We start from the raw sequence: 27993 nt of genomic DNA, 5'->3' as shown, positions 1-27993 counted from the left end.
AGCGGGAACCTCCCAGACTGGAGTGCACACCGTTGCAGAAGGCAAAGGAAGTGGGCAGCCTTGGGAGGCCCTCCCTGGTTCCCCTGCCAGCACCAGGCCCTGTCCCCAGGTGCACCCCCACCGGAGTGACCCCCACCCAAGTGTGCGCTTTTCATGCCCTTGTCCTCCCACACATGCAGACCCAGTGGCACTAGCTGGGGGCAGCATCTGAGCCTAGAAGGTTTGCGAGGCTCAGGACTCTCAGAGCCTCCAGCTCCCATTCCTGTGCTTCTCAGTCAACTTTCCCTTGTCTTCCTGCAGCCCTAGGGGAGCCGGACACCCCCCTGAAGCCCTGCTGCTCCTGCCAGTCACCCCCCACCCCACCTCCAGTGTGCAGGAAACAGCAACACCCGATCAGAAGGCAGGGGTTGCCTGCGTGGCAGGCGAGGATGCAGGTGCTTATTTGCATTGCATTTATCAGAGATGCCCGGGGAATGGCCTCAGACCCCTGCCCCCAGCCTCCGCAGCCAGGCCTGTTGTGTCCACATCCTCCCACCCCATGGGAGACAAGGGCCGCAGGCAGGCAGGAGCTTGGGAATCAAAAGGGTACAGACTGGCCCTTGCAGGGTACGGCAATCCCCTTCTGGGTGTGGAGCGGGGATAGTAAAATGACAGGGGCCTCTGGTTACTCACAGACAGGTGCACAGTGGCCCACCCGGGCCCCACACCACCCCTCCAAGGCTAACTGAGCATGCAGTCTGCAGGGCACCCCCTCCACCACCCTCCCCCGCCCCAGCCTGGCTGCACCAGGTGGGAGCTCCTGCGCGTGACTGGGTACACAGGACATCCAGTTTGTGTGCTCCTCAGTGGGCAGGTTCTGAGGTCAACACGTGATGTGAGAACCTGCCTACATCCAAGGGCACTCTCTCAAATTTCCTCTTGCGTAGGCACCACATTAGATATCAGCAAATAGACCCTGAGTCCATCCAACACACAGGCCTTGTTCTCCCCTTTGGGAAGAGATCTCTATTTCCTCAGTCAGGTGAGCATGAGGGGTGCTTACCCTTACAGCTGCCATGCTTTAAGGAAGCCCCGGCTGTGTGGAGAGGCCACATGTAGGTGCTCCAGCTGACAGCCCTTGTAGAGGTCCCAGCCAACAGCCACCATCAACCACCAGCTCTCTGGGTGAACCAGGCTTCAGGTGATTTCAGCCCCCTGCCCTTGCGCCACCTCAGCCTTGAAATCTTCCCAGACGTCACTGAACAGACGCAAACCATCCCCGCCGTGGCTGTGTCTGAATTCCCGACCCACAGAACGGGGAGTCCAAGTTTAGCATGTAAAGGTACTTTATGCCTAAGTGCACTCTTTGGTGTGCATTAGGGGGCAGCCGGCTTGGGTGTATCTTTAAACATTCCAACAGCGCTCTGCTTGGCAAACAAACGGCTCACACTCGAAGAGGCGCGCCAGAGCTGAGCCTGACCCAGGGAAAAGCGACATCAGACTACACGCTCACTCAGGGCATGAATAGGCCTGGAGGCCGGAGGCCAAGCCCCCTCCGTGAAATGATTTGTCCTAACGGAATGTGTGAAGTTGAATTCTTGCAGGTTAAACACATGATAGGCCCCACCAGAGGTGCTCCGGAGAGGAAGACCGGTGGCTTGACAGACGATGAGCTGAATTCTCTGGAAGGACAGACACCTGGGTTCGTGTGTGATTGTGCCATGTAGCCAATGATGAGTGAGCTCAGAGACCTCAGTTGTCTTCCCCGGTGGGCTGTGGAGATAGCTGTGCCGAGTCAGATGATGGTGCAGCCGCAACAGTACCGCTCAGGGTAGTCTGCCACATACACCCTGTGGTCAGTGCCGTAGATGTAGTAGACATTAGTCTTTCCTTGGTACCAGTAATGAACTTCTGTGAGGGGGATCAGCTCAATGGTCTGGCGCTGAGGAAACAATTGGCCAAGAAAAACTTCAGTGTTCTGTTCAAGTCACTCTTCTGCTCAAGAACCTTCAGTAGCTCCCTACTACCTGTGGGATGAAGTTCATGCTCTGGAGTTGGCATTTTGGCTCCCGTCTGCCTCTCTAGATGTATAGCCCCCTGCGCTCCTCCACATACCCTACATTCTGACTCAAACCAACTTGTCATGTTTAGCCACCATCTGCTTCTAGGTTTCATGAAGTGGCGGTACAGGTATCCCCAGGGGAGTCCCCAGATGCATGAAAAGCCACCAGCCAAACAGGACATCTCCCAGAAACATTCCTTTTTAAATGGTGGGACGACAAAGGTAGAAGATAAAGTCATTTTTAACATTTTTATATTAAAACAACCATGGACATATTAGCGAGTGGATTATGCAATTTGAATTAAATTTTAAGATAGAACATGGACACGAAAGGAATTCCAAAGTTTGATGGGCTGCTTCAGGCGATTTTCTCCGACCCTGCCTGCCCCCCACCAAATGGGAAAATCGAGGCCCATGGCCTCATGGAATCTCCAATTTGGAAGACCGTCTAGGTCAAGCTCCATCTCCTTGCCATAGCTGTACCTGTTTAATGCTCAGGTCTCCTCTCCAGCACCCACCTGTACCTGGCACTCCCTCCCTCCCACAGAGCGGTCCTAAAGTCCCTCGTTCTCTGGCCCCTTCTCTGAGCTTCTGAAATCAAGGGGCCCAGAATGGAACTAGCAGCGGCCCCCTTGGGAAAGAACACTGGCTCCTACTGAGGTACCCTCCTCATTAGCTTTCCATGCTGTTTTGTTATTGACAACTACAGATGGAGTTGCCGTAAGGAAGTTACCCCTAATCATTGAAGTGAAGCTTTCTTGGGGACATCCTGTGGGCCAGGCTCTGTGTCAAAACCCCTAAGTTCTTCTGCACTATCTGCTCCCCTGTCCCAGACTCAGATGTGGGGATCACAAACCCAGAGGGAGTTTGGCCCAGGGCCAGACTCTTACTTGCAGGAATTTCCCCTGCTTAGGAAGAGAGTCCAAGTCCTGTCAGTGTATGTGATGGTCTGAGGCCCCGTGGAAAGGGTGAAACAGGCTGGGGATAGAGGGTTGGATTTTGAGAAGCAGCTCCCTACTGTACTGGAGGGGAAGCTTAAGGGAAGCATGACATTGTGGCAGGAGGGGTCCCAGATCAGGGCATGCGTTTTCCATGAAGCTTTCTGTGTGATCTTGCACTTCCTTTCTCTGAGCCTCAGTGTCCTCATCTGTGAAATGGGGATAAAACTTCTATGTCACAGAGTTGTTGAGAGAATCAAATGAGATTGTGAGACTGGGTTTTTTTCATATGCCAGAAATTGGTCTCCCAGTGATAATTTGGGAAATACAAGGTAGAAACCCCTCTTGACATTTTGGTATGGGGGACCCAAAATGGGAACTACAAGGAGAGAGGAGATGGTAGTCAATATCACTGCTCAGAAGGCCTGGACAATGGTGTCAGCACCACTCGTTTCCAGACTTTTCTACTAAGGTCAAACAGAAAGCACAGCAATATCACCCTACCGACCCCCACCTGCCTCCATTTGCTATTTGCTTCTGATTTGAATGCTCTCTGAGTTTGAGGCCACAGGTTGGTCAGGACATCAATTGCCATCAAGTGGTTATCTTATAACCAGCCATTTATCTGATTCTACACCTCGGTCATGCCCCTAGGATGAAAAAATCTGAGGTCTGAGCGTAATGACCTGGGCTGGTGTCATGACGCTGTCTCCACATTGGATTCCACTTACTAACTTCTTGATTCCAAACAGAATGTCGTCATGAATCTTTATCTCCAGTCCAGGACGAAGGGACAATGTAGGAAAAGACTCACAGATGTGGCCTCTTCTCCCATTACGTTCCCTTTTAAAGCACAATGTTCCCCATGCCTCCAGTTTACCCTTCCCTGCTCCAGGGCTGGTTCACAAATGGCTTGTGTTGCCCGAGACAGGATCATGCGGTAGGGAAAAGCCCCAGGAAACCAGGTTCCAGACCGAGGCCAGCCACCTAGGTCGAGATCTCGACAGTCACTTCACCTCTTTGGGCCTCAGTTTTCCCAGGTGCCAAATGAAGGGTCCAAAAAGGACTCAAATCGTCAGTCTCAGAAGCAAGAGAGTCCCAGGATAGCCACTAGTGTCCACACGCTGCTGAATCACGTCCTCACCTTCTTCCCAGTTCCCAAGCAGATACCTCAATATTTGGGGCTCTTCACTCGGACCCACACCATAGGATACTAGTGCCACAAGAGCAAGCTCCCCAAGAGACCGTTCTGGGGACTCTCGTAGGTATTGTTCTCATCTCACCCGGGTTCCCTGGAATCTGCTTCTGCACACTCACCTCTATCCCGCTTCTACACACGCTACTGCTCACAACTCAACCTTTCTCTCCAGAGTCCCATCCTTGAGATACAGAACCCACCTCCTTCCCACGGGCAGAAAATGCCTGGGCGGTTGTGCCAGTGATTGGATGGTACTGAAGAACAAAAGTCCAGCTCTCTCACCCCCAGGAGGACAGCCTGAGGTGTGACTGACCCTCAGAGCTCACCTGGGTTTGGGCAGCGTCTGGGCCGTGTCTGGGCCGTCACCGGCACTGCGTCCTTGCATGACCTCCTCCTCTTCCCTCTTCAGCTCTCCCACTACTTTACCAGGTTCTCCTGGGACCCCTGCCTTAAAAACTCTTTGCCTCAGATCTGCTTCTGCAAAGTCCAACACAAGGCAAGGTCCAGCCCCGCTCATTTAGAGAACACAGAGGCCCATGGCAGGGAAGAAAGGGGCTGAAAGCCGTGAGTGCATGCCCGACCGGACAAGCAGGTCCTAGCCTGCTAAGCAAATTGTCCCTGCAGTGTCTGGCCCGGTGAAAAGGGTCCCAAATCTCCCCGCTGGCTGATCTCCCTGGCGAGCCTACACTAGCTCCCAAAGAATTGCTTGTGTGTCTTAAATGCAGCGAATAACAACATTTGGCTTGGAGTCGGGAAAGTTAGGTTCTACTCCTAGGCTCTTCCACTAAGAAGCTGAGTGACCTTGGGCAAATTACTTCCACTCCCTGGGCCTCTGATGTATCGGAAAAGCCGTAAGTTTGGACTAGACCAGGGTTAGCCTATGACGGCTCACAGGCCAAAGCAGCTCCATCAGCCTGTGCAGTGCTCACTTAGCATTTTTTAAAAATTTGTCATCAATATTGAGAAGTCAGAAGGCTTCATATATAAAAATCTGGACTTTAGATCTGAAATCTCTGCCTCTGAGTCTACGTAAAGCTGAGCGATGGCGGGTGCCTTTGGATAAAGGGCTCTCCCAACCATGTTACCACGAGGCCCTGGTAGGCCTTTGAGTTTGCAGTTCCCCAATTCCATGATTTCTGAGGTCCATTCCAGCTCCAAGATGGTCATTTATTAATTTTAAATTAAATGCATCCTTCTCTCTCCTGCAAATAGGGGACATTTGCAGAGAAAGAAGGGGAAATACACATTGCAAAGGGAACTGAAAGAACAAGGACATTTTGATCATTTTGATCACCAGTTTCCAAACACTTAAAGCAAATTGTCTTATCCTTACAACACCCCCCTGAGGCCACTCTAGCATCTCTTTTTCCGCAAATGAGAAACTGGACTTCAAGGAGGAGGACGAAGGTTAGGTTGTGGGAGAACCAGGATCTGAGCCCAGTCTGCAAGACTCGGGCCTCTGATGACAAAACCCCTCACAGAGCTCTGGTGCTGGGCATTCCCTGGCCAAACCTCCAACTTCCAGCAGCTTCCAGCCAGGTAACTGCTGGTTGCAACCGGTACTACTACCATCTGGAGGCCACCAGGATACAGTACCAAAGCAACCCTAGCTCCTGGGGACGCAGCAGGCACCACCGCCACCTAGTGGCCACCAGGATATAGCACCAAAGCAACCCTTGCCCTGGCCACCACCCCTGCCCCAGGGAGGCTGGTGGAAGACATGCCTGGGATTTGGAAAGTGCCCTAAAGGGCAGAACGCTGGGTTACCACCTGCCTAGGACTCTGGATCTCGAGCTTTCCCTTCCCCTCTCTGAACACCAGGGGGTTCGAATCAAAATCACACCGAGCCAAATTCCTGCTTGAAACCCAGCCATAGCTTCCTGTCACTCTCAGGATAAAAGTCCAAACTCCTCACCATAGACTATGTGGCCTGCCCTGCTCTCTGCCTCCAGCCACTGACCTCAAATCAGTCCCCAGTACCCCCCCCCCCCGTTTTCTCAGGCTGAGGCTCCTCCCCACCACCCTCCCTCTAGCTGCCTCTTCCTTATCCTTCCTGCCCGCCCCTCAGAAAGGAGCCCCAGCAAAAGAAACATCTCATTTCCTCCTTTACGTAACCAGAGGGACGGTGCCCTCAGGGTCCCAGGCTGGCCCTGGAAGCCTCCCCAAAGCCCCAGGCCCCTGCCCAGCTCACCTGCTGAAGGACACGGGCTCTGGAGGCCAGGGCGGCGCTGTGCTGCGCAAGGCCTCGCTGGGAAGCCAGAGAGATCTCCCTCAGGGGGAAGTCGACGAGTGGGTATACCTGGGGAGAGACACACCCACCTCACTCTCGGACCAGGTCAGCACCTGAAGCCTTGGTGAGCTGATTCCAACAGGTGGGCGGGAGGAAGAGCCCAGAGGGGAGGGCCCAGGCCATGCAGCCAGCGGGTGGGGATTGCTTAATCACCACAGACCCTCAATCACCAGCATTAAAGCCTCGGGAATTCCAACAAAAGGAGGAGGCTGTGGACAGAGCACTCCTCCGCCTGCAGCCCGCTCAGTACCCCAACAAGCCTTCCGGGCTGCCTGATCGGGGGACGCAGGGCTTCCTACAGGTGCAATGCCTGCCGCGAGCATTTAGGAAGCCCGAGTGACTGGGGCAAAGAAAGGGGGCTGAGGAATATTATTCAGCCATCAAACAGAAGGAAGTTCTGGCATTTTGACAACAGAGATGGACCTTGAGTGTATTATACTAAGTGAAGTAAGTCAGAGAAAGATACAGATGGCATGATCTCACTTATATGTGGAATCTAAAAAACAACAATTAAACTCATACATGCAGAAAACAGATCCATGGTTGCCAGAAGGGGTGGGGCAGGGAGGGGGTTGGAAGAAATGAGTGAAGGAGTTAAAGGTACATTCCAGTTATAAGATAAATAAGTCCTGGGGATGTAATGTACAGCATGGTGACTAGTTGATGATACTATTTTGGATATTTGGAAGTTGCTAAGAGAGTAGATCTTCAAAGTTCTCATCGCAAGAAAAAAATTGTAACTAGGTGTGGTAATGGATGTTAACTAGACCTATTGTGATCATTTCACAATGTATACACATATTGAACCATTATATTGTATACCTGAAACTAATATAATGATACATGTCAACTACATCTCAATTATTAAAAAATGCATGTTACTAAGTGAAAGAAGCCAGTTTGAAAAGGCAGAAGGACAGGAGGAAAGGAGGGAGAGAGAGAGAAAGCTGAGCACATGTCCCTCAGAGAAAATGGCATAGGGACCTTGCTCAGGTATCCCATAAAGGCCAAATTCCCTGCCAAGGCCTACTGCAGGGACAGCAAATCTTTTATGTAAAAGGCGAGATAGTAAATGTTTTAGGCTCTGTGGGCCATAGGGTCTCTGTCTCAGCTACTCGACTCTGCCCTTGTAGCACCAAAGCAGCCACAGACAATATGTAAACAAACAAGCATGACTGTGTGTCAATAAAACTTTATTTATAAAAGCAGTCTGAGGGCCAGTGTTTGCTGATCCCTGGCCTACAGGACCCTCCCTGATCTGCCTACTGGCACCTCCCGTTTCTTAGCTCCTTGCTCTGCCCAGCTCACTTTAAGGTCTCTGCCATGCTGTTCCCTCCACTGGACACCCTCGCTCCGATGGCCACATGGCCCACTTCCCCTCTGCACTGCCTTCAGGTCTTTGCCCAGTGTCACTTCTCTGACGACCAGCTGAAACACCACCCCCAACCTTTTATGTCTCCTCACCCTGCTTGCATATTTCTCAATGACCCTTACCACCATCTGACATTGTGGTCAAATGTTTTTATCTTCTCCCTCACCAGACTGTGAGATCTATGAGGGCAGGGATTTTGTTGGATGGTATCCCCAGGGTCCAGAATGGTTCTTCGTATAGGAGAAGTGTCTCCAGGTTTGTGAAAGGAAGAGAGAGAAGACGGAGGAAGAAGGAGGAAAAAGGGAGGAAGGAAGGTATAATAGTGTGAAATTCGTGGGAGAACTGGCCCCCTGGGGTCCCAGCCGCCTCTGTTCTGTCTAGGCAGCTCAGCCTGTCTTTCCAAATGAGAGCAGCGCCACGGAAAGCTGGAGGAGCCATAAAGGAACCTAGCTTCCGTGGGGCATCTGCAAAGCCCTCCTTACCACTGTGTTTTCATCCTTAAAGAGGTTTTCTCCTTTGGCTTTAGCTAGGAGCTCCCCGGGGCAGTTCAGCCGGTGTTCAGACACAAACTCAAACAGGCTGTTCTTCCTGGAGGTGAAGAGGGTGAGGGACAGATTAGAACATGGGATTAGAACATTAGACAAACCTGGGCTGGAAGGCTTGTGTTACTACTGCTGGTAGGACCTTGCGAAAGTTCTTTAGCCTCTCTGGGCCTCGCTATCTTCAACGGTAAACTCAGAAACTAGTAAAGTACTGACAGCTCCATCTTATTACCTCATTTCACCCTCACCTGTGACGTGCTCAACGCGGTGTCTGAAGGGAGAAACACTTAATGCCTGGAAGCCTTACCTGACATGGGAATTTAGGACACGGGGACTCACTTCCCAGTTGGGAATGCCCACTTGACGAGTGGCTGTTGCACTAGAAAGCGGTGATGGCAGAATTTGAATTCAGGTCTGCGCTAAAGCCCGGCAGCACCCCACCATCCCACGCTGCCTCTTCCCAGAGCTCTCTCCCCTTCCCAAGTCGCTTTAATCCCTTTTGTCCCAGCAGGTCCCTGTACTGTGAAAGCCCCAAGCAAGTGGAGTTTCTCTGCAGAAGCCAATCCAGCCCACGTTCCCCGGCTACCCCCTGGGCCACGGCATTGAGACACTGCCACGTACCACATGATGACCAGCTGAATGAAGTGCAACAGTTTCTTCTCCCCCTTGCAGGTGGCACAGGTCTTGTTCCCCCTTCCCGAGCATGTGCTGCACCTGAGAGGGACACGTCGTCAGTACCACTCTGATAGTGATGGGGTCCTGGGGACCTCCAGAGGCTCCACCCCCAAATCCTGTCTCATATATGTAGACTGTGGTGGACACGGATTACTTCCATCTGCCCACCATCTAGGCCTCCTCCTGGTGGCGGTACCTCAATTTCCCTTTGGAGACCACCCTTCTCCCACCCAGTCCCCAGAGTTCATGGGCTTGCCCCCACCCCTTCTATGACCAGCTGGGGACCTCAGCCTGGCCAGTTAGCATATTATCTCCCTGGCCACCGTGGCTTATACAAAGATGGGCACATGACCCAGGTGAGTGCAATGAGACCTGCCCCATAACTTTTGTTGGAACATTCAGGAAAGGGATACCCTTTTCTACTGAGATTACTAAACTTGGAGATGGCTTGCCTGAGAATAAAGCCAACACAAAGGAAAGCAGAGTGAGGAATGGAAACAGATTCTTCAGGACATTGTTTAAGCACCTGGACCCAGCTGTACCTTCAGCTGGATGGAATATACTCCTGAACCCAGAAATATACTCCTGAACTTTTCCATGACGTGGGACTATAAATTTACTTTTTCGCTACAGCCAGTTTGAATTGGATTTCTTTCACTTGTAAATGACATAAACCTGAGTTTCCTTCCAAATCAAAGACTTTCTTTATCAACCACAGGTGGCAGGTATACCAAAGCTTCACCATCGGGCTTCTTAGAAGGGTAGCTTGGGCCTCGATGAGCCAAAAGTATCATTAACCAACACAACTTCGAATAGTTTCACTCCTCATGATTTCCTGTTGTCCTTTAAAGATGTATAAATACATTAAAGAATATGATTTACAAAATGCAACACCCCGCTGTTTGCAAAGCCTTCTGAGCAGAGATGGAACTTGGTTGATTATTTAGATCATCAACCAACCTTCCTTCACTTCTTTCTCCGCCATTCACTCCCTGCCGTGAGTTATAAATAAGCATTTTCCCAGGCCCCGGGACTTAGAGAATCAAGAATCTCATCTTTGGGTGGTTTTCTATATTCACTTCCCCACCACGTGAGGCAGGACGAGGTTTCCTCTCCATAAACTGCCCGCCTGCCTTCCTGTGGGGGCGTGATCCTTGCACCTGACTCACAGATTGCTTGATGAGTTCCAGTCTTTTCCGGAAATATCAGGCCTTGAGAAAAGCCCACCCACTCCACAAATATTTATCAAGCACCTGCTACGCACAGAGGTCTGGAGACACAGGAGTTATAAGACAGACAGGGTGCCTGCTTGCTCCCCAGAAGAGCAGACAATGAGAAGCGAGAAGCCAGGGAGAGCCGTCCTACCTGCGCCTGCCACACCCCGAGCACATCTGACACCTCCGGGGCTGCTTGGCTCTGCGCTTGGCTCCACAGCAGGAAGGGCACCTCACCTGCGGACACACCACGGCCTCAGCCTCCACTGGCCTCCCAGGAAAGTGGGGCAAAGAGCATCCTGAGACCTGGTTCAAATCCCCGCCTGGTGACCTTAAGGTTGCCCTTTCCTCTCCCTGGGCCTCCGCCCCTTCATCTGTAAAATGGGAGGGTTGGACATAGTGAATTTGTCCTTTCAAAGTACCTTCTGTTCTTCTGTCATACCTTTCAAAGAATCTACATCCTAATATCCCTGTTTCTCCTGGGACATCAGGCTCTCCTCCTCCCCTCGGATGCCCACACACCCTGGGACTGTCCCCTACCCAAACAGCCATGGCCAGAGGACGCAGGAAGAGGGACGGGCTGGCTGAGGGACCTGATGCTGGAGACAAAGATCTCCATCTTGGAAAGGCCCCCAGAAGTGACCCAGGCAATGCTTCCCCAGTTGGCTGATGGTGGATGCTGGAGACATTCCAGGAAAAGCCTGAGGGAGGTAGGAGAGGGAGGAGAGGGGTGGGGTGGAGGAAGGAACAGAAGAGACCCCAGAGAGGGGCTCCGGAAAGCCACAAGGAGAACGGCAGGGGTGAGCACACAGGAGAGAGACACTGGTACTCAGCACCGCTGGCCCCACAGATGGGGTGTGAGTGGACAGAGGGGTGAACACACAGCAGGCAGAAGGAGGACACCACCAGGGTGAGAGGAATAGACAGAAAGCCGGCAGACAGGAGGATGGATGAAGGCACAGCTTAGAGTGACAAGTGGTCAGTATGTGTCCAAAGGATTAGGTGCAAAGGGGAGCGCTAAGCACACGTGAGGAGCGTGGTTCTACGCCTGGGATGGTTGGCAGCCCTGAAGATTTCTGAAAGGCTGATGTCGTGAGAGCCTGGCTGTGAGCTCAGGGGCCTGTACTGGGTCGAATGGTGTCTCCCCTCCTCCCCCTCACCAACATTGACACCCAACAGAGCCTCAGAATGTGATTTCATTTGGAAATAGTCTTTGCAGATGTAATTGTTAACACAGGGTCATGCTGGACTAGGCTCGGCCCTAAATTCAATGGCCGGTGTCCTATGAGAAGGCCACGGGGAGACACAGAGACACACACAGAGGAGAAGGCCATGTAAAGACAGAGGCCGAGGCTGGAGTGATGCAGCTCCTAGCCAAAGAACACCAAGGATTGCCAGAAGCTGCCAGAAGCTGCCAGAAGCTGCCAGAAGCTGCCAGGAGCTTGAAAGATGGCTTCTCCCTCAAGTCCTCCAGAAGGAAACAACCCTGCTGACACCTTGATTTTGGACTTCCAGCCACCAGAACTGTCAGAGAATAAATTTGTTGGTTTAAGCCACCCAGTTTGTGGTCATTTGTTAGGGTAGCTCTCGGAAACTGATACAAGGCCCCGTCTATTTTGTCTCTGGAAGCCCCCTGAACTTCAACTTCTCAGCACTCATCACCCTACAAGTACTGGTCACTGTCAGTCTCCCCCACAGGCAGGGCGTCCCCGGTTGGAAGGAGCTCCAGATTTAGTTTTCGTCCTTTTGCAGGGCCTGGTACCAAGCAGGTACTCAATGAGTGTTTGTAGATGGATGAGATAAGGAGAGAAGAATTAAAATGATAAACCATCAAAGTGAAAAACACCAGTAGAGACCACCCCATCCAACCTTTCCATTTTAGAGATGGGAAAACGGAGGATGACTTTCCTAAGGTCACACTGATAGAGTGGGAAGCGCCAGGCCCCCAGCCCAACCCTCTGTCTCTATGCGGCCCTTACTCACTGTCCCTTACTCACCAGCCGCCACACGTGACTCACCATGCCAGCCCCATGGCAGCCGCTGCACTTGTAGCGCCCACGCCCGTGGCATTTGTGGCATTCCTGAAGGTGAAACTTGCCTTGAATCTAGTTTCCCAGGCACCAGCAGCTCCTGGCTTCACCACCCCAACCCTCGCACCCATGATGTCACCATCCCAGAGCCAGGGTAGGAAGACGGCCATTCCCACTTGACTATGATCTAACGGGCCTTGAATGCCGAGCCCAGGAGATCGTGTTAGCATTTCCTCAGAGCCCCAGCCCAGTCTGTCCTGGATACTAAGAAGGGGACTCTTGCTCTCCCAGCCCTGCATCCTGACTCTCTCTGTTCCCAGGCTAAACCACAAAGACCGGTGCCCTTCACTCATTAAGTAGCTAAAGTGGTCTTTGGGAATAGAAGTCATAAAAAATGGACACATTGTGAGAGGCAATGAGCTAGCTATTGGAATTTAATCATCGAATCAAAATAGCGTTTCCACTCTCGAGAAAAGAGTGGAACACTTTGCTTAACCTCTCACAGTCCCTTCCATCTTATAATGCTAAGAAAACAGAGGGTTAAATGACGTGCTTGCATCAAGTTCTACAATGAAAACAAGGCAGACAATTAGATGAGAATATAATATAAAATATCTCAGCTCTGTTTTTGTAATACATGAGGTTACCCTCACTTCATGTTGTGATATTTCTGTAAACTAGGATAGAGGTTAAATTCTGTTCCCCTACGGATTTCTATGAAAAATTCCAACAATGTTTTAACTTTATTTTATATCCGTTTTATTCAGCACATCAGCTGGTTACTATCAAGCAAAAAAAAAAAGGATAAAAATCATTCAGATGGTCTAAATGTGAATGCTCACTATTTAAATCTGATGACAATTTTGTAAATGGGATCATCCTTTTGCTATGTGAATAGAAAGCCAAAAAAGAAAGCAACAGCCTGGATTTGGGGTTTCCCTTTTTAAAAGGATGAAGTTTGAAGAGACTTCCAGTGCCTGGAACACCAGCTGGGAGAGGAGGGCAAGGGTCCCAATAGTCATGTTACCTTGACCAATGATGAGTGAGGGACTTGGAACTTCCTGACGTCTTCCTGAAACATCGGGGGCACCTGGACCTTGATGTCCCAAAGCCTGGGGGACGTCCCTCTTTGTGGCCCATCCACAGAGTGTTCTGACACAGAGAGGCATCAGTGTAAGAACAGTAAGTCTGCCAGGACACACTTTTATTGATTTACCAAATACTTCAGAGGCTTCACTCAGTGCCCGGCATTAGGCTACCCTGAGGCAGGGAGATAAATCACTGTCTCCTTGCGGTCAGTGATGAAGCACCCAAACTCTGGGGTTGAAGAGACTTGGGTTTGACTACTGGTTCTTCTACTTCCTAGCTGCATAACTCCACACAAATGAGTTCACCTCTCTGACCTTCAGTTCTCTCGTCTAAAATGGGGATAATGATGGCACCTACCATTTAGGATGGTAGTAAAAATTACATAGAAGAAGGCATAGAAATGTTTAGCGCAGGGCTGGCACGTGGTGAAAGGCTCAATCAACAAGCACTCTCGTCTCCATCCCCACCATCTTCTTCCTCTTCCTCTTCCTCTACTCAAGGAGCTACAACACGTTGTAGCTTTGGACAAGCAAGTGCTTTGGACAAGAGTTTCATCAGGGGCTGTGAAAACCCAGAAGACTGATTCATTCTGCTGGGGAGGGAAGTGGCCGGAGAAGAAATCCTGAAAGGCTTCATGAAAGAGGTGACCTGTGAGCTGAGTCTTGAAGGATGAACCGAAGTGGTCAGCAGACAAAACAAGTACAGCATAGGGCTTCCCAGACAGAGAACCTGAAGCCTCCAGTGGGTTTAAGCAGGAGTTGGGATGGCACAGTGAAGGGGGGCCCAGAGATCTAGAGACTTCAGGAGGTACTGGGGTGGCCTGGGAGGCAGGGAAACGCTCACGCACACATGCTTCCTTTGCAATATGGCCCCCTGTGGCAGCACCAGCCTGTGGTCAAAGGCAAAAGCTAGACTTTCTCAGGACCTTCTACAAACCATTTCCTGGGCGGGAAGCATTTGCTAAGATCAGCACTGGAAAGCCTCTAACGTGAAAGCCCATCCTCTCATTTTACAGGGGATGGGGAAACTGGGGTTCTGAGCAGAAGAGCGTCTCATTCAAGGTTAGTAGCTAAGATGAGCCCCTGCCATATTTGCTCCCAACTAAACTGATTTCAGACAACTCACTTACTAGTGAAGGGTTGAAATGTCCATTCACTTATCCTGGATTCGCTGAAAGTCTCTAGTCGATACTATAGAGAAAAAGAGAGCATGTTCAAACTCGTGCCCTTTTGGAAGACAGAGCATTATACAAAAAGAAGCAGGCCCCCCCTCCCCAAACCCCCACCCCGTGCTGGGGATCAGTGGAGAAACCAGAAACCCCACTCGTGGCATCCGGGAGCTGCTTAGAACAGGCTGGCAATAGTGATTTCTGTTCTAGATGTCTCTGCAGAGAGGTCAGTCAGCCCCAGGAATTTCCCTGACAGGCTCACAACCTGGGCGATTTCAGTTCCCCACTTCTGTATATGTAGAAGCACTCTAAGCGGCAAGTGTGGGAGCAGCAATTGTCCTCCGATGCTGGAGGCTGCTGGAATCCACTGCCACGAGGCTCCCCTTCTGAAGGAATTTATCTGCTTGATGTCAAGTTCCTTCTTGATCCTGATCCACAGAATCACAAAATGGGAAGGGATCTTGGAAATCACCTGGCTCCTTTTTCATGTGAGGAAATGGAGACTCAGTGAGGTCAGCTGACTTGCCCAAAGCCACACAACTACACAGGGGGCTCTTCTCTGGGACCCCTGCTCTAGCCACTCCCTGCCAGGCTCGTCTGATTTCTGTGCGATCCTGTGCTCACCAGAGGATGGTTGTGCCAGTGACACTAGGAAATGTAAACTTAGAAGCTGTCCCTCAGCCCTGTCCATGCAGAAGGTGACACGGGTGCCTGCTGAGATCCCGGCGCAGATTTCCCTGCAGTGTCAGGCCCCAGTGATGAATAAATGATTCCTTGGACAGATGTAACTTGGTAGAGGAAGCTGGGAGGAAGGGGAGCAGAGGGACCTCTCTCTCCCAGCCCCCCCTTGTGGCAGCGGGTCAGCCTTGTGTCTGACAACACAGGCTCTGGTGCCAACAAACCTGAGTTTGAATCCAGCTGCAGATTTGGGGGCAAGTAGTTTTGCCTCTCTAAACATCGAATTCCTCCTTGTAAACTGATGACGATAATACCTAACATGTAGGTCGCTATAAGGCTGTGATGTGGCACATCTAGCATGGTTTACGCGATGCCTGGCACAGTCGAGCGTTTCAACGATGGTTGATAATAACTACTCCTTGTATTATTACTCAGACTTCAGACCAGAGAAGTCGCAGAAGGGACGTCAGCCACCACCATTCACGCTCACTGCCCCACCCTGGACGCCTTTCTCCCGGTTCACAGCACAGCCCCCGCCAGGCCCAGCTCTCTTACCCTGCACAGGGTCTGCTGCTTCAGCTCCTGGATGATCAGGTCGCCCGCGGCTGTGCTGCCATAGCAGCATTTGGAGTTCACGAAGCTGAGGAGGGCTTCTCGTGCCACCTCCTCCGTCACCACGGGGACTCTGCTGGGATGGAGCAGAGAGGCAGGGGGGTCTCAGAAGGGCCTGTGGGCTCAGCCAGGCCAGACTGCCCCCTCATTGTGCAGATGGGAACTGGTCCACAGTAGTGGGAAAGCACTCAGAAATCCAAATAGGGAGGGCATCTCGGCAAAGGGAACCATGCAAACAGATGCCCAGGGTGGGAAAGTGGCAGGTCTTTCTAGAGGACAGCAAAACCACGTTAGCTGAAGTGTGGAGCTCAGGAGAAGGGCTGATAGAGCCTTAGAACAAAAAAAAAAAAAAAAAAAAAAAAAAAAAAAAAAAAAAAAAAAAAAAAACCCTTAAAGATGAATTATGCCATTTTTACAGATGAGGAAAATTGAGATCCAGAGAAGATGTCACACAGCTAAGGAGGCAGAGTTAGGCTAGATGAGGTTCCTGCCCTTGGGAAATTTGACCTCAGCCAGAGGAACTACAAGCAACTTCATCCAACAGCAGCACCCACAGCAACTCACAGAGAGCCTGCTGGGTTAGAGAGAAGTGGGGGTAGAAAGGCAGACAACCGACTCCTTCCTCAGCCTTCTCTCTGGCCAGCTTGCCCTCCTCCTGGAAATCTCTTTCCTGAGGCCCAGCTGCCATGTCCCCTCCTTAGAGAACCTCTCCCTGCCACAACACCTCCAGTAAGCAGGAGCCCTGTTCTCCTTCCCCCAAGCCCTCGTCTCATCTTCATACATTTCTTCACAGTAGCCCAGCTCCAAACGGTTAGCTCATTTCATTCACACTTGTGTCTCTAGCAGCCCACCCTGCCCAAAGGGTCCTGTGTGCCTGCAGGAAGCATGTGGACTAGAAAAAATCAGGCCTGCACTGGGCACAGAAGGTGGGCGGCCAGAGAGGAGAAGGGGAGTGCTCCAGGCTCCCCCTTCTGTCTGCACAAAGCTGGCAGCAAAGCTGGAACTCTGCCCCAGCTCTCTCAAAACAAGGCCAGTGTGGGCCTTTCCAAGGAGCAATAGCTTGTTCTGTAAAGGGCCAGAGAATAAAAAGTTTAGGCTTTGCAGGCCATCTCATCTCTGTCTCAATCACTCACCTCTGCTGTCGTAGTGGGAAAGCAGCCACAGGCAGCAGGTAAACAGAAGAGAGCAGCTGTGTTCCAATGGAACTCGATTTACAAAAACAGGCAGTGGGCCGTAGTTTGCAACCTGCAATCCCCACTATGGTTTTCAACTCTGGCTTGGGAGCCAAATAGCCTGAAAAGCTGCATAAAATAGGGATTCCCAGGCTCTATCCTGGAGAATCTCATCTAGGAGGTCTAGCTCCTGATGTGCTGTCAGGGTTGAGATCGTGGCCCCTGGGAGCCCTCAGAAGGGTGCTATCCGGGGCAGTGGTGACAATGAGACGCACCACACGTGCTTTGTGGGATGGCTCTCTGAGGGTCACCGAGCACACCTGCAGCTCACCTTTGTTCCAGGAATGAGGACCAGCACCTGGGTTCCTCAGGTCTCCCCGGGGCCTCCAAAGGTGGGAAGAATATCTGCCGTCCTGGAAAAGAGGGGAGGAGTCGGGCTAGCTCAAAGGAACAGATACTTGTGGGGTGAAAGAAGGAAAGACTGGCTGAACGTGAGAAAGCACAGATGAAGAAACTGGTTCTCAGACCAGCATCATTCCCGTCTCTAGTGGACATGGTCATGGAATGTTCGTGGACACACGGCTGATGCCATGTCCTCCCGTTCCCTCCCAAAGCTGACAGGAGGCTTCCTAGGGCCCCCAGAGGAAAGGGGAGCTAGCCCGGTGCTGGCCTGTTCCAGAGATTGTCCCCTCAAACAGCAGAAGCCCCAAGAAGAGGCCGCAGCATCCAAGACCCCACAGACTTACCACCACCTTGAAAAAGGCAGTCATAGCTGGGCAGCCTCTCCAGGAGCTCAGCTGGGGGTGCCAGAGGACTCTCGGCCTCGAAGCTGAGGTCCACCACACCTGCGGAAAGACATACCTAGTCCTAAGCCTCGGGGAGGGAAGGGGTCTTGATGGCAACTTCACAGGAAGCTAACAAATAGGACAGGTGCATTATAAAAGCCTCACAGTTTAAGCCCGTCTCACTCTGGCACCCTCCGGACAAAAAACACGTCTGCAGGGCAGGCAGAAATGGGGTGGGTGTGTGAGAGTAGCAGCAGTAATAATAATGATGGGAAAAACATTAAGAATGGCAGCTCCAGTCTGATGACCACCTACTCTGTGCCAGTCACCATGACAGCTGCTTTGTAAACATTGTCATATTCCACGACTCTAGAAGATAGATGCTGAATTATAGGTGGTCACACTTCTTCAATGCTCCTCTCTCTCATTGAAAGATGATTTAAACAAGTGCTGGTGAGGCTGTGGAGAAAAGGGAACCCCCGTGCACTGCTGGTGGGATTGCAGATTGGTGCAGCCACTGTGGAAATCAATATGGAGGTATCTCAAAAAACTGGAAGTGGAACTACCTTACGATCCAGCAATTCCACTCCTATCTATCCAAAGAAATCCAAAACGCTAATCCGAAAAACTATACGCACCCCTATGTTTATTGCAGCACTATTCACAATAGCCAAGACTTGCAAACAACTGAAATGCTCATCAGTAGACGACTGGATTAAAAAACTGTGGTACATTTATACAATAGAGTATTACTCGGCTACAAAGAAGAAAGAAATCTTACCATTTGCAATGATATGGATGGACCTAGAGAACATTATGCTAAGTGAAATAAGTCAGACGGAGAAAGACAAATACCATATGATCTCACTTAGATGTGGAATCCAAAGAACTGAATAAATGAGCAAAGTAAACAGAAATAGTCTCAGAGATACAGAGGAAAAACGGATGGTTGCTAGATGGGAGAGGGATGGGGATAAGGGAAAAGGAGAAGGGATTAGACAGCATAAATTGGAAACTATAATATTGCCACGGGGAAATGAAAGACAGTTTGGGGAATATAATCAATAATGTTGTGAAGTTTTTGTAGGGTATCCGATACACACTTGTCTTATTAGGGAGACCACCTCAGGGATGATGTAGATGCCTGATCACTGCACTGTACACCTGAAGCTGAAGCTGAATAATAATGAATGTCAACTATAATTTAATACATATATAGTCACGGGATATGGAGTACAGCATAGGGAACAGAGTCAATGGAATTGTAATAGATATATATAATACCAGAGGGGCAATAGATTGGGGGAGAGGGGTTATCACTTTGTGAGGGGTGAGATGTCTAACTAGTACATTGTTTTGCACACCTGAAACTAATAATAAAAAAGAGAGAAAGAAAGATGGGTTTATATCTCCTCCCTTGAACCTGGGCAGGTTTGAGACTACCTCAACCAAGGAACACAATGGAAGCAATGAAGAGACTGCAGCGTCTACTTCTGGCCTCTAGGATCGCTCCCTCTTGAGTCCTGAGCTTCCATGTAAGAAAGCAGGCTGATGAGACCACATGGAGATGCCCTAAGACTATGTGGAGAGGGTCCAGAGGGCCCAGCTTTCCTGCCGCCCTCCACCGCCACCCAAGCCACCAGGCATAGGCATGAAGCCATGGTGGACCCTCCTGGCCGGACCAGCTGCTTGCTGAGACCACTGAGGGACCCATTACGGACTGCATGGTTGTATCCCCCCAAATTCATATGTTGGCACCCTAACCCCCAATGGAATGGTATTATGAGGGAGACCTTTGGGAGGTGATTGGGGCTAGATGGGGTTATGAGGGCCTCTGCCCCATGATCGGATCAGTGTCCTTAGAGAAAGAGGCTACAGTGCGCGCGCTCTCTCTCTCTCTGCCACGTGAGCACATAAGAGAAGGCAGCTGCCTACAAACCAGAAGTGGGTCCTCAGCAGACACTAGATCTGCCACCACCTTGATCTTGGACTTTCCAGCCTCCAAAACTGTGAGGAATAAATGTGCGTTGTTTAAGCCACCCCGTCTATGGTGCTTTTTCACAGCAACCCAAACTAAGACAGACCCTAATGGATTGTACATGGAACAGAAAAAGCACCCAGCTAAGCACTGACCAAATTCCTGATCCCCCCAAAAAAATAAAAACATGGCTCAGCTGTCGTTTTCAAGACACTGTCATATGGGGCTGTTTGTTATGCTTCCTGCAATGGGCAGCCTTTGCTCTGGGACGCCCCACAGACCTGGGTAAGACTTTTTCTCAGCCACACCATGGTCTGAGGCTCCTTCTGCTCACGCTCCTTCCTGCCCTGCTCTCAGAAGTCTGACCTACACTGGGGTCTGGAGACCGTCCCTGCTTACATCTGCTCCCTCTTCTCTTTTCTCTTCACAGGCGTCTTCAAGGGACATCTGGCATATCTAATGCCATCTTGGTGTCTGCTTCCTGGATGACTCAAACTGTCAGATTAATACTACCCCATTCTACCAGTGAGAAGACTGGTACTCAGAAAGGTGGTGACTTGCCGAAGATCACATAGCCAGTGAGTGATGGAGCTGGACTGGTCCATCAGTCTCCAAACCCTGTGTTCTTTCCAAGCACTTTTCATGAGGCAAACCCTATAGAAGAATCACTCACTATAAAGCTGCTTTTAAAAACTTTTCTTGATCTGTCAGGCTGTGACATAGATATGCATGGCCCTGAGACTCCAAGCAGGAAAGCACAATGTAAGAACTAGCCCCCGGAAACTCAGGACAACTCATGAATCACCTCCCCACACCTGTTGCTTCACCTCAGCCCCACACCTGGAGGCATGGAATGCAGGCCTTCTAACTCCACCTGACAGGACGCATCTGAGGCTCAGAGAGGTTACTCCAGTAGTCGTACAGTGCACAGCAGTGCAGTTAGAGCAGGATAGAGTGTCCTTGTTCCGTTCCAGCCCACCCTTCAAACCTGGTCCCTGAAGCCCCCATGCTGAGGGACAAGAATCCCCCAGCTGTCTTTCTAGCTGCCAATTTAATCACAGGAAGTTGGCTTTAAAGGGTAAAGTGATAAACGGTAAGTGGAAGGTGGTTCTCTCTGCATTAAATCAGTGAAGCACACTCAGGTCAAACATCCAGTTGGTCTACTACATCCCCCAGATCCCTCTTTTATTTTTCTTATTTCTTTTTTTCTTTTTTTCTTTTTTTCTCGTTTTCTTTTTCTTTCTTTCTTTCTTTCTTTCTTTCTTTCTTTCTTTCTTTCTTTCTTTCTTTCTTTCTTTCGCTCTCTCTTTTTCTTCTTTTTTTGGACAGCTTTTTAAAGCCTATAGCTCTTGACCTCCTCAAAAATAAAAATAATATGTCCTGTCCTTTCAAGTTTAATAAAAACAGAGGTCAGAAGATTAACCAGATCTTTTTCTAAATTGGAGCAGCTTGGTTCGTCTGGAAGTGAAAATGGCAGAAGGTGAAAAAGCCTGAAATCCTGAAACTTGTGGCCAAAAACAGTGGAGGGTAGGGGGACAAACCAGCTCCACCACTCCCCGCAAATTAGAAGTATCCTTGTCCTCTGATAATAAGAAACACATATGCATCTTGAAGCTTCTTTCTCCTTGCAGGAAACTTACAAAGAAAGCTGAAATAGAAGAATGTTTGCAGATGTAGACAGAGTACCTGTCTTAGCAGGAAAATTCATCCTTGTAAGCAAATGATTCTGCCCGGAAACAGGTAAGAGAGCCAAAACAGACACAGATGTGATGCAAAGTGACATCGTCCCAAAGTTTCAAACTGAGGTCTGTCCATGGGGACCGATGTCCCCAATACGATCACCTGGGATTCATACCTTGGTTCCCAATATTGTTTTGTTTCTAATGAGTTTATTACCATTCTCAGCTATTTTAGCCACAAGTGACCCAGGGACCAGCAAACATTTTATATAAATAGTCAGGTAGTAAACAGTGTAGACTTGGTGGACGCAGTGGTCTGTCTCAATTACTCAACTTGGCTTTGTGGCCTCAAAGCAGCCACAGACAACACACAATTGAATAAGTGTGGCTTTGTTCCAACAAAATTTTGCAAAAACAGGCCGTGGGTTAGATTTGTCCCTTGAGCTATTTTTCGTCCACCCCGACCTAGACACTCACCTGTGTGGATGGGTTTGAGGGAGGTCAGAAAGGTGGCGGCTGCAGTTTGAACCTTTCTGGGACCAGGAATCAGAATTAAAGATGAAGGTCAGTGTTAGCCTGTAGCCAGGGTGACCAGACTCGGCATCCTGAGGCTCAGTGCTTCGGAACCTGGGTTCTGGTCCACTGGAGCTGAGCCAGGTGGTACGTGACACTGTGCCAGCCACACATCTGTGCAGAACTCAACTCCTCCAGTTGTGGAACAGTGTGGGTGGTATTAGTGCCCATGTAATGAAACAATGTGTACAGAGCTCTTAGCCCCAAGCCTGGCATTTAATAAATGTTCAGTCGATGCCATGGACCTTATAAAGGAAGGTCTTCCTTTCTCTTTGTGCTCCTTTAAGCCAGGAGACAAAAGCAAAAATGTCAAGCACGGAAAGAAGGGCGAGGACATCAGAGCCCCCTCCCCAGGGACGGCTCCCGCCCACCTAGAAGCCTTGGGTCAGCTAGGGCATCAACACTGTCCTCCACGAGAAGACAGGGAAATGCCATATGCCTGCTATGTCCTGCTGGATACCAAACAAAGGGGCAGGAAGAGGGGAAGAATGAGAGGTGGGAAACATAGAGCCCCATCCATCACACAGGAGCCACCCTAACCTCCCGGGGCCGTCGCCATTCGTCAGAGCTAAATTAATCTCACCATTATGTTATGGACAAAAATAAAGGACTCCAGGCTGACCTCCAGGCGGATGCGTCATTTCCTGTGCAACAGGAACGCGGATGTCACGGGGGCATTGTGTGATGCCCAGCGTGAGGCACCCCGAAAGGGGCCCCCAAGAGCGTCACTGTTTCCATGGCATTGGGGCTGTGTTCCAGGGTGGTTGTCCAGCTGGCCACCCCACCCTAACACATGCATTGTGTCCTGTGGCTCACAAAGGGATGGATCTCTTTTGCACTTCATGACAACCATGGTTTTCCCCATTTCGCAGAAGAAGAAGTTGAGGCTGGAGGTCTGATTGGAGGCAAGGAGCTCAGACATTCACGGCAGAGACGGAAATAATACTTAGAACTCAGGTCCTAACGCCAAGCCCAGTGACCTTTTCGCTTAGCTGAACACCCTATATAGCTCCATGCAAATGGCATCCGGTGGTTGCTGAGAAAGCTTTACAAAGTGGTACCAAGGTAGTGTTTCTGCTCACCAGCCACCAGCTATTTTTCGTTTGTACAGAAAGGAATTTTTCTCCTAGAGAAAGGCATAATTAATGGATAACCTCTTCACTTTCTCTTTTCAAATGCCATGCCTTTTATTTCAGAGGATAAACAGAGCCCACATCTTCTGGCCCTGATTCCAGATTAATCATCTGAAAAGCACTGAAATCCTGCCATTTCTCGGCTCAAGTGCCTCCCCACTGCCATTTTTTTAAAAATCTTATCTCCTTCAACAGGTATAATAGCCCCTTTTCGACAGGAAACCCCACCCCCTGCCTTCTTGCATATAGTTGGTGCACATCAATGCCTTGGGGTTTGAATTATTCTTAAGATAGTACAAGAGAGATTCAGATGGTCAAAGTCAGAGAGACAGAAAGTAGAATGGTGTTTTCCAGGGGCTGCGGGGAGGGAAAACGGGGAGTTGGTGTTTAATGGGGACAGAGTTTCAGTTTGGGAAGATGAAAAGGTTCTGGAGGTGAGTGGTGGGGATGGCTGCACAACAGTGTGACTGTACTTAATGCCACTGAACAGTCCATTAAAAACAGTTAAGATGACAAACGTTACGTTATGTGCATTTTACCACCATTTAAAATAAAAGGGAAAGAGAAGGAGATTCAGGTGATTATAAGATAAAGAAAAGGAAGAAGTCCTGTTTTGCCAAGAAGGACAAACAAATAACTGCCTGCACTATGCAAAGGCCGTCCTAGCAAGACTAGAAAGCCTGACAAGGTCATCTCGTCTCAAACACTGCATTGACTCATTACTACCCACAGCTAACGCCAAAGCTCCTGAACTTGGCAGATAAGGCCCTATATCACCTGTGGGACAGGGAGCAGACGAGAGTCTGCTCACAGGATGGGACAAAAGCCTTCCTGTGTCGTCAGGGCAGGGTGAGAGCGGGGAAGACAGCTAACTGGGGAGTGAGGTGGTGAGAATAAAGAACAGAGCAGAAACGGGGAGACAGAGAGAGATAAACCTGCTTAAGGTTGGAAAGAGAAGTGTGGAAGCTTTGAGGTGCGGGCCACTGAGAAAATATTTGGGGGAGCAATATAATGCCCACCACGGGAGTGAGACCAACATTGAGAGAAATGGGGGGAAGAAGACCTGGAAGAAGTTTTCCCTGGACTTATGTAGGCCCCCTCTGGTGTGCCAAGAGAGAATGTAGCAAATAGTACCACACATCGTCAATTAGCCGGGATGTGGAACTCACGCTTTGTAGAAAGTGCCATCGTGCCAAGACAGGGCCACACGGGGGCTGGGCTTTCTGCCAGGTGCCTCTCCTTTCCAGAGGCCACTGGTTACTTCATGACCGAGGTTTGCACTTATCCTCACACACACACCGTGGCATTTCTCCCAGCCCTGGCTCTAGCTGTTCTTGCCCACAGACCCCCTATCACCCAGTTCAGCCTGACTCAGCCCAAACCTCACCTTCTGCAAAGTCAGCCTGCGTGTGGTTCCCATTTCTGTGCCCTCAGTACTCCATTCCACTCTCTAGCACTGCTTTTGACGAATCGCTTTATAGTAAGAATGATTATGTGTAAAGTACCAGTGCGGGGTCTGCCTCCCCCACTAGATTTTGAACACCTTGAAGGCAGGTGGATGTTTTATTCATCCTTGTTCCCCCAGCCATGAGCACAGCACAGCTAGCCTGCTGTGTAGTCTTAGGGGAAACTCACTTAACTTTTTAGAGCTTCATATCCTTTTTCTAAATTAGGGCTCAAGGAGTATGTCACTGAGAGGAACGAATGGTACAATGGATAAGAGAGCTCTGGAAGCAAATTCAGGAGAGTTCTTGGGAACTTCTCTAAGCTGTGACAACATTGCACTAAAGCTTTTATTTCTTACTCCCCAAAAAAGTCCATTGGGACTTTCCAGGCCCACATTCCCCTTCCAGAAATATGGTGCTGCGGGAAAGACCAGAGGGGGCCCACAAGGCCAGGGCCAACCTGTCGGGGAAGGCCTGCATTCCTGGTGGCTGTGCCTCCATCCTGAGGGATGTGTCAAAATGCTGAGGCCCTATGGTCAGACACCAAGGCTCTTGGCAGCTGGGCCCCTGCCAGGAAGTTCAGCATCCTTTCCCACTGAGTTACAGTGACAGCTTCAGAACCACTCTTAGATCTCCAACTCAGAGCTGGGGTGGGGGGACAGTTTAATGGATAAGCCTCTGGGGAGCAGAGGTGGTTCAGATGCCAAGGGGAGAGTCCCATCTCTTCAGCACTGACTCACTGATGGTGACAATTTGGTGGCCTCAGATCACTGCCCCCACCTGCCTAGGGACCAGTGCCCAGGAGTCGGGAGGTGCCACCTAGGTCCTATGGTTCTGGAGCAGAGCAGCCTCCTCCTAAAATTACCAGGGGCGCTAGTTACATCACATCTTACTTGAAGAGGCTCTTGCTCACCATTTCTGGGAGGGGTATCAGTCTGTAACAAAAGAAGTTGTATTACAAAAGCTATTGTGTTTGGAATAAAGAAGGGGAATTTTTCTCTTCAGCTCTGTGCTAGAACATCTCCCTCTAAGAGAAGAGTGATTAAAAACACAGTACAGCTGGGACCATTGAAGAAACAGGGCCTGCCTGGTCAAGCTAGAGAACAGACTCTGAGGGGTTCTTATTTTAAACAGGGAACAGACACGTTCTGAGTAGCCTTGGGGGTAGAATCAAAACTGAAGAGTGGAAGCTTCAGAGAAAGAGATATCAGCTGAGTGTAGGAAAGAACTTTTGACAGTGTCAGCTGTGGAAGGGGGACCCGCCCAGCACAGAAGGCATTTGAGGCAGGACTCGCCGATGCTGCCTCTAGTCGGTGATGCTGCCAGAAGCATCCCAGCACTTGGCAGCAGTGGTGTGAAACGGCCTTTAAGGTGACGTCCCTGTGGGGGTCACGTCCCACAATGTCCCTATCCATTCCAGCTTTGGTGCCAAAGTGTTTTCATTGGAGGAAGATATTCTCTCTCTGAAGCTGTCCACATCATCGACTCAAAAACTGTGGGGCGACACAGTGACTGGGAAGGGTAACCCACCGAGAAAAGTGGGTCGCCATCTCTCACCTAAGAAGGGATGCTGAAGGTATACAAGTCCCATAGCAATTCGTCTGAAACCTTGAGAAAATTTTACCTAGTTCCAGAGTTCATCAACTTAGTTTCAGAAAACTTTTCTGGAGGATCCCATACCTTGCAGTAGACCCTAAGTGTTGACCTGAGGTTTGATTGTGTTAGAAATCAGTATGTAGGGTCAGCCTATGACAGAATCGGGGTTTTTAGAATATTAATGGAACTAGAGTTCACCATACTCTCACCTTGCTTACTAAAAGGATGATGCCAAAACAGAAACATCACAGGTAATAATATTTTCTATTAATAGAGTTTAATTTTTAAACTCTGGGAAAAAAATCTGGTAATTTTTTCTAGAGTCAACATTTATTCCACGCCTACTCTGGACTGCGTGATGTTTTAGGCACTTTACATCCAATTAATCCTTTACTAATTCTGCAAGGTGACAAGAGAGCTTAAGTGACTTAACGTCACCCAGCAATTAGGAGGCACAGCTTGGATTTGAATTGAGATCTGACCTAGCCAGTTTCTACTAAGAGAAACTCCAAACATGAACTGAAAGACTTCTAACGAGCAGTGTTTTAGAGGAAATATTGCATTTGAATGTTAGTAGAAGCTTATTAAAATAAGACTATGGATACATAATTTCCAATCTATCAGATAAAGTCCTTCTCAAACACATGCTAAAATATCTCCATGCAGTTTCCTACTTCAATATGAAAAAGGATTCCAACAGAATTTAAATTGAGCTCCAAGATTAGCATGGGTTTATTTTATATCCGACTTCGGCTCTGAAGCTTAAAGCTTTGAGATAACAACATTAAAGACAATAGAGGGTGTTGAACCCTCAAAGGACCTTCAAAGTCGCCAAGTTCAGAAACTGTGAAAATGTACTAGTGTCGCGGGCCTCCTGGGATTCAAAGGAAATCTGTGGTGCACATTCATACAACATTTTACCCACATCTTCTTCATGGTCCTCAAATTAAGAAGTCCTGACCCAATCTCCTTTCATAGATGGGGAAAATGGGGCTCAGAGAGGTTAAGTGACTTACCCAAGATCAAACAGCCAATTCATAGCGGAGCCAGGACTTTAACGCTAGCCTCCCAACTCCCAATCTGATACTCCATCACATTGCCCATTCCAAATTCAGGATCAAAAATATCCTTTTTTAAAGCATAGCACACTTCTTCCTAAAATACCATCTCCTTCTTCATCTCATTATATAATCCTTAGGTTCCATTGTATTCCTGTCCCCGTAATGATCGGATGGGGTCACCGGGGCTGTTTCAGGAGCAATAATGAACAAGCGTGTACTTTGCTAGAGGGAGACCAGGAGTAAAGACCTTTCAGGACATTTCTTTAAAACTAACCTCCTCTAAGAACAGAACCCAACTGATTAAAATAAGAATCCTGACAACCACACTTACATGTGACTCTGGGGTTGGAGCGGGAGAGCCTGTCAACTAGAGAAAGGAAGGCTAAAGAAGATGTGGCTTAGACTGTGTTACCATGGTTAGGGAGAAAAGTTCTCCTCTTGGGTTTTTACCATCCTCCTCTGATGCCCAGAGGCACATAATGCAAACAGCCTGCAGGCTGCAAATGGGCTTTGCACGGAAAGGAAAGAAGGAAGGAAGGAAGGCAAGGATGCTCTGGGCAGCCCACATGCAGAACCTGACACAGCGCTGAGGGCAGGGGGAAGGCTCCGGCTCAGTGCCGGCTACACAGGTGGCTGCCCCACACCCTCCCTGCAGTACTTACTGTCCTCATCACTCAGATCCCTGTCCATGGTCCAGAGGTCCAGCCAAGGAGGTTTCTGCCTT

At 49.7% G+C, this 27993-nt stretch overlaps 1 protein-coding gene across 2 annotated transcripts; it reads right to left on the bottom strand.

The window, feature by feature from the left end:
* Window positions 1–1351: 1351 nt before the first annotated feature.
* Window positions 1352–27993, bottom strand: SSUH2 (ssu-2 homolog). Of its 2 annotated transcripts, none has more exons than XM_033132791.1 (12): window positions 27932–27993; window positions 17766–17864; window positions 17351–17432; window positions 15791–15920; window positions 14519–14579; window positions 13328–13452; window positions 12289–12351; window positions 10422–10507; window positions 9003–9095; window positions 8322–8427; window positions 6369–6476; window positions 1352–1921 (listed from the first exon to the last, which is right to left on the bottom strand). In XM_033132791.1, the coding sequence occupies exons 1-12, from the start codon at window positions 27957–27959 to the stop codon at window positions 1775–1777; spliced, it is 1128 nt and encodes a 375-aa protein (XP_032988682.1). In that variant the 5' UTR covers window positions 27960–27993; the 3' UTR covers window positions 1352–1774. The 2 variants fall into 2 exon arrangements, with proteins under 2 accessions (XP_032988682.1, XP_032988681.1); XM_033132790.1 differs by having other exon boundaries at window positions 15791–15923; window positions 27932–27981.

The sequence above is a fragment of the Rhinolophus ferrumequinum genome, chromosome 17 (genome assembly GCF_004115265.2).
Source record: "Rhinolophus ferrumequinum isolate MPI-CBG mRhiFer1 chromosome 17, mRhiFer1_v1.p, whole genome shotgun sequence".
NCBI lineage: Eukaryota > Metazoa > Chordata > Mammalia > Chiroptera > Rhinolophidae > Rhinolophus > Rhinolophus ferrumequinum.
Note: the sequence above shows the minus strand (reverse complement) of the source record. Positions and strands in the feature narration are given on the sequence as shown.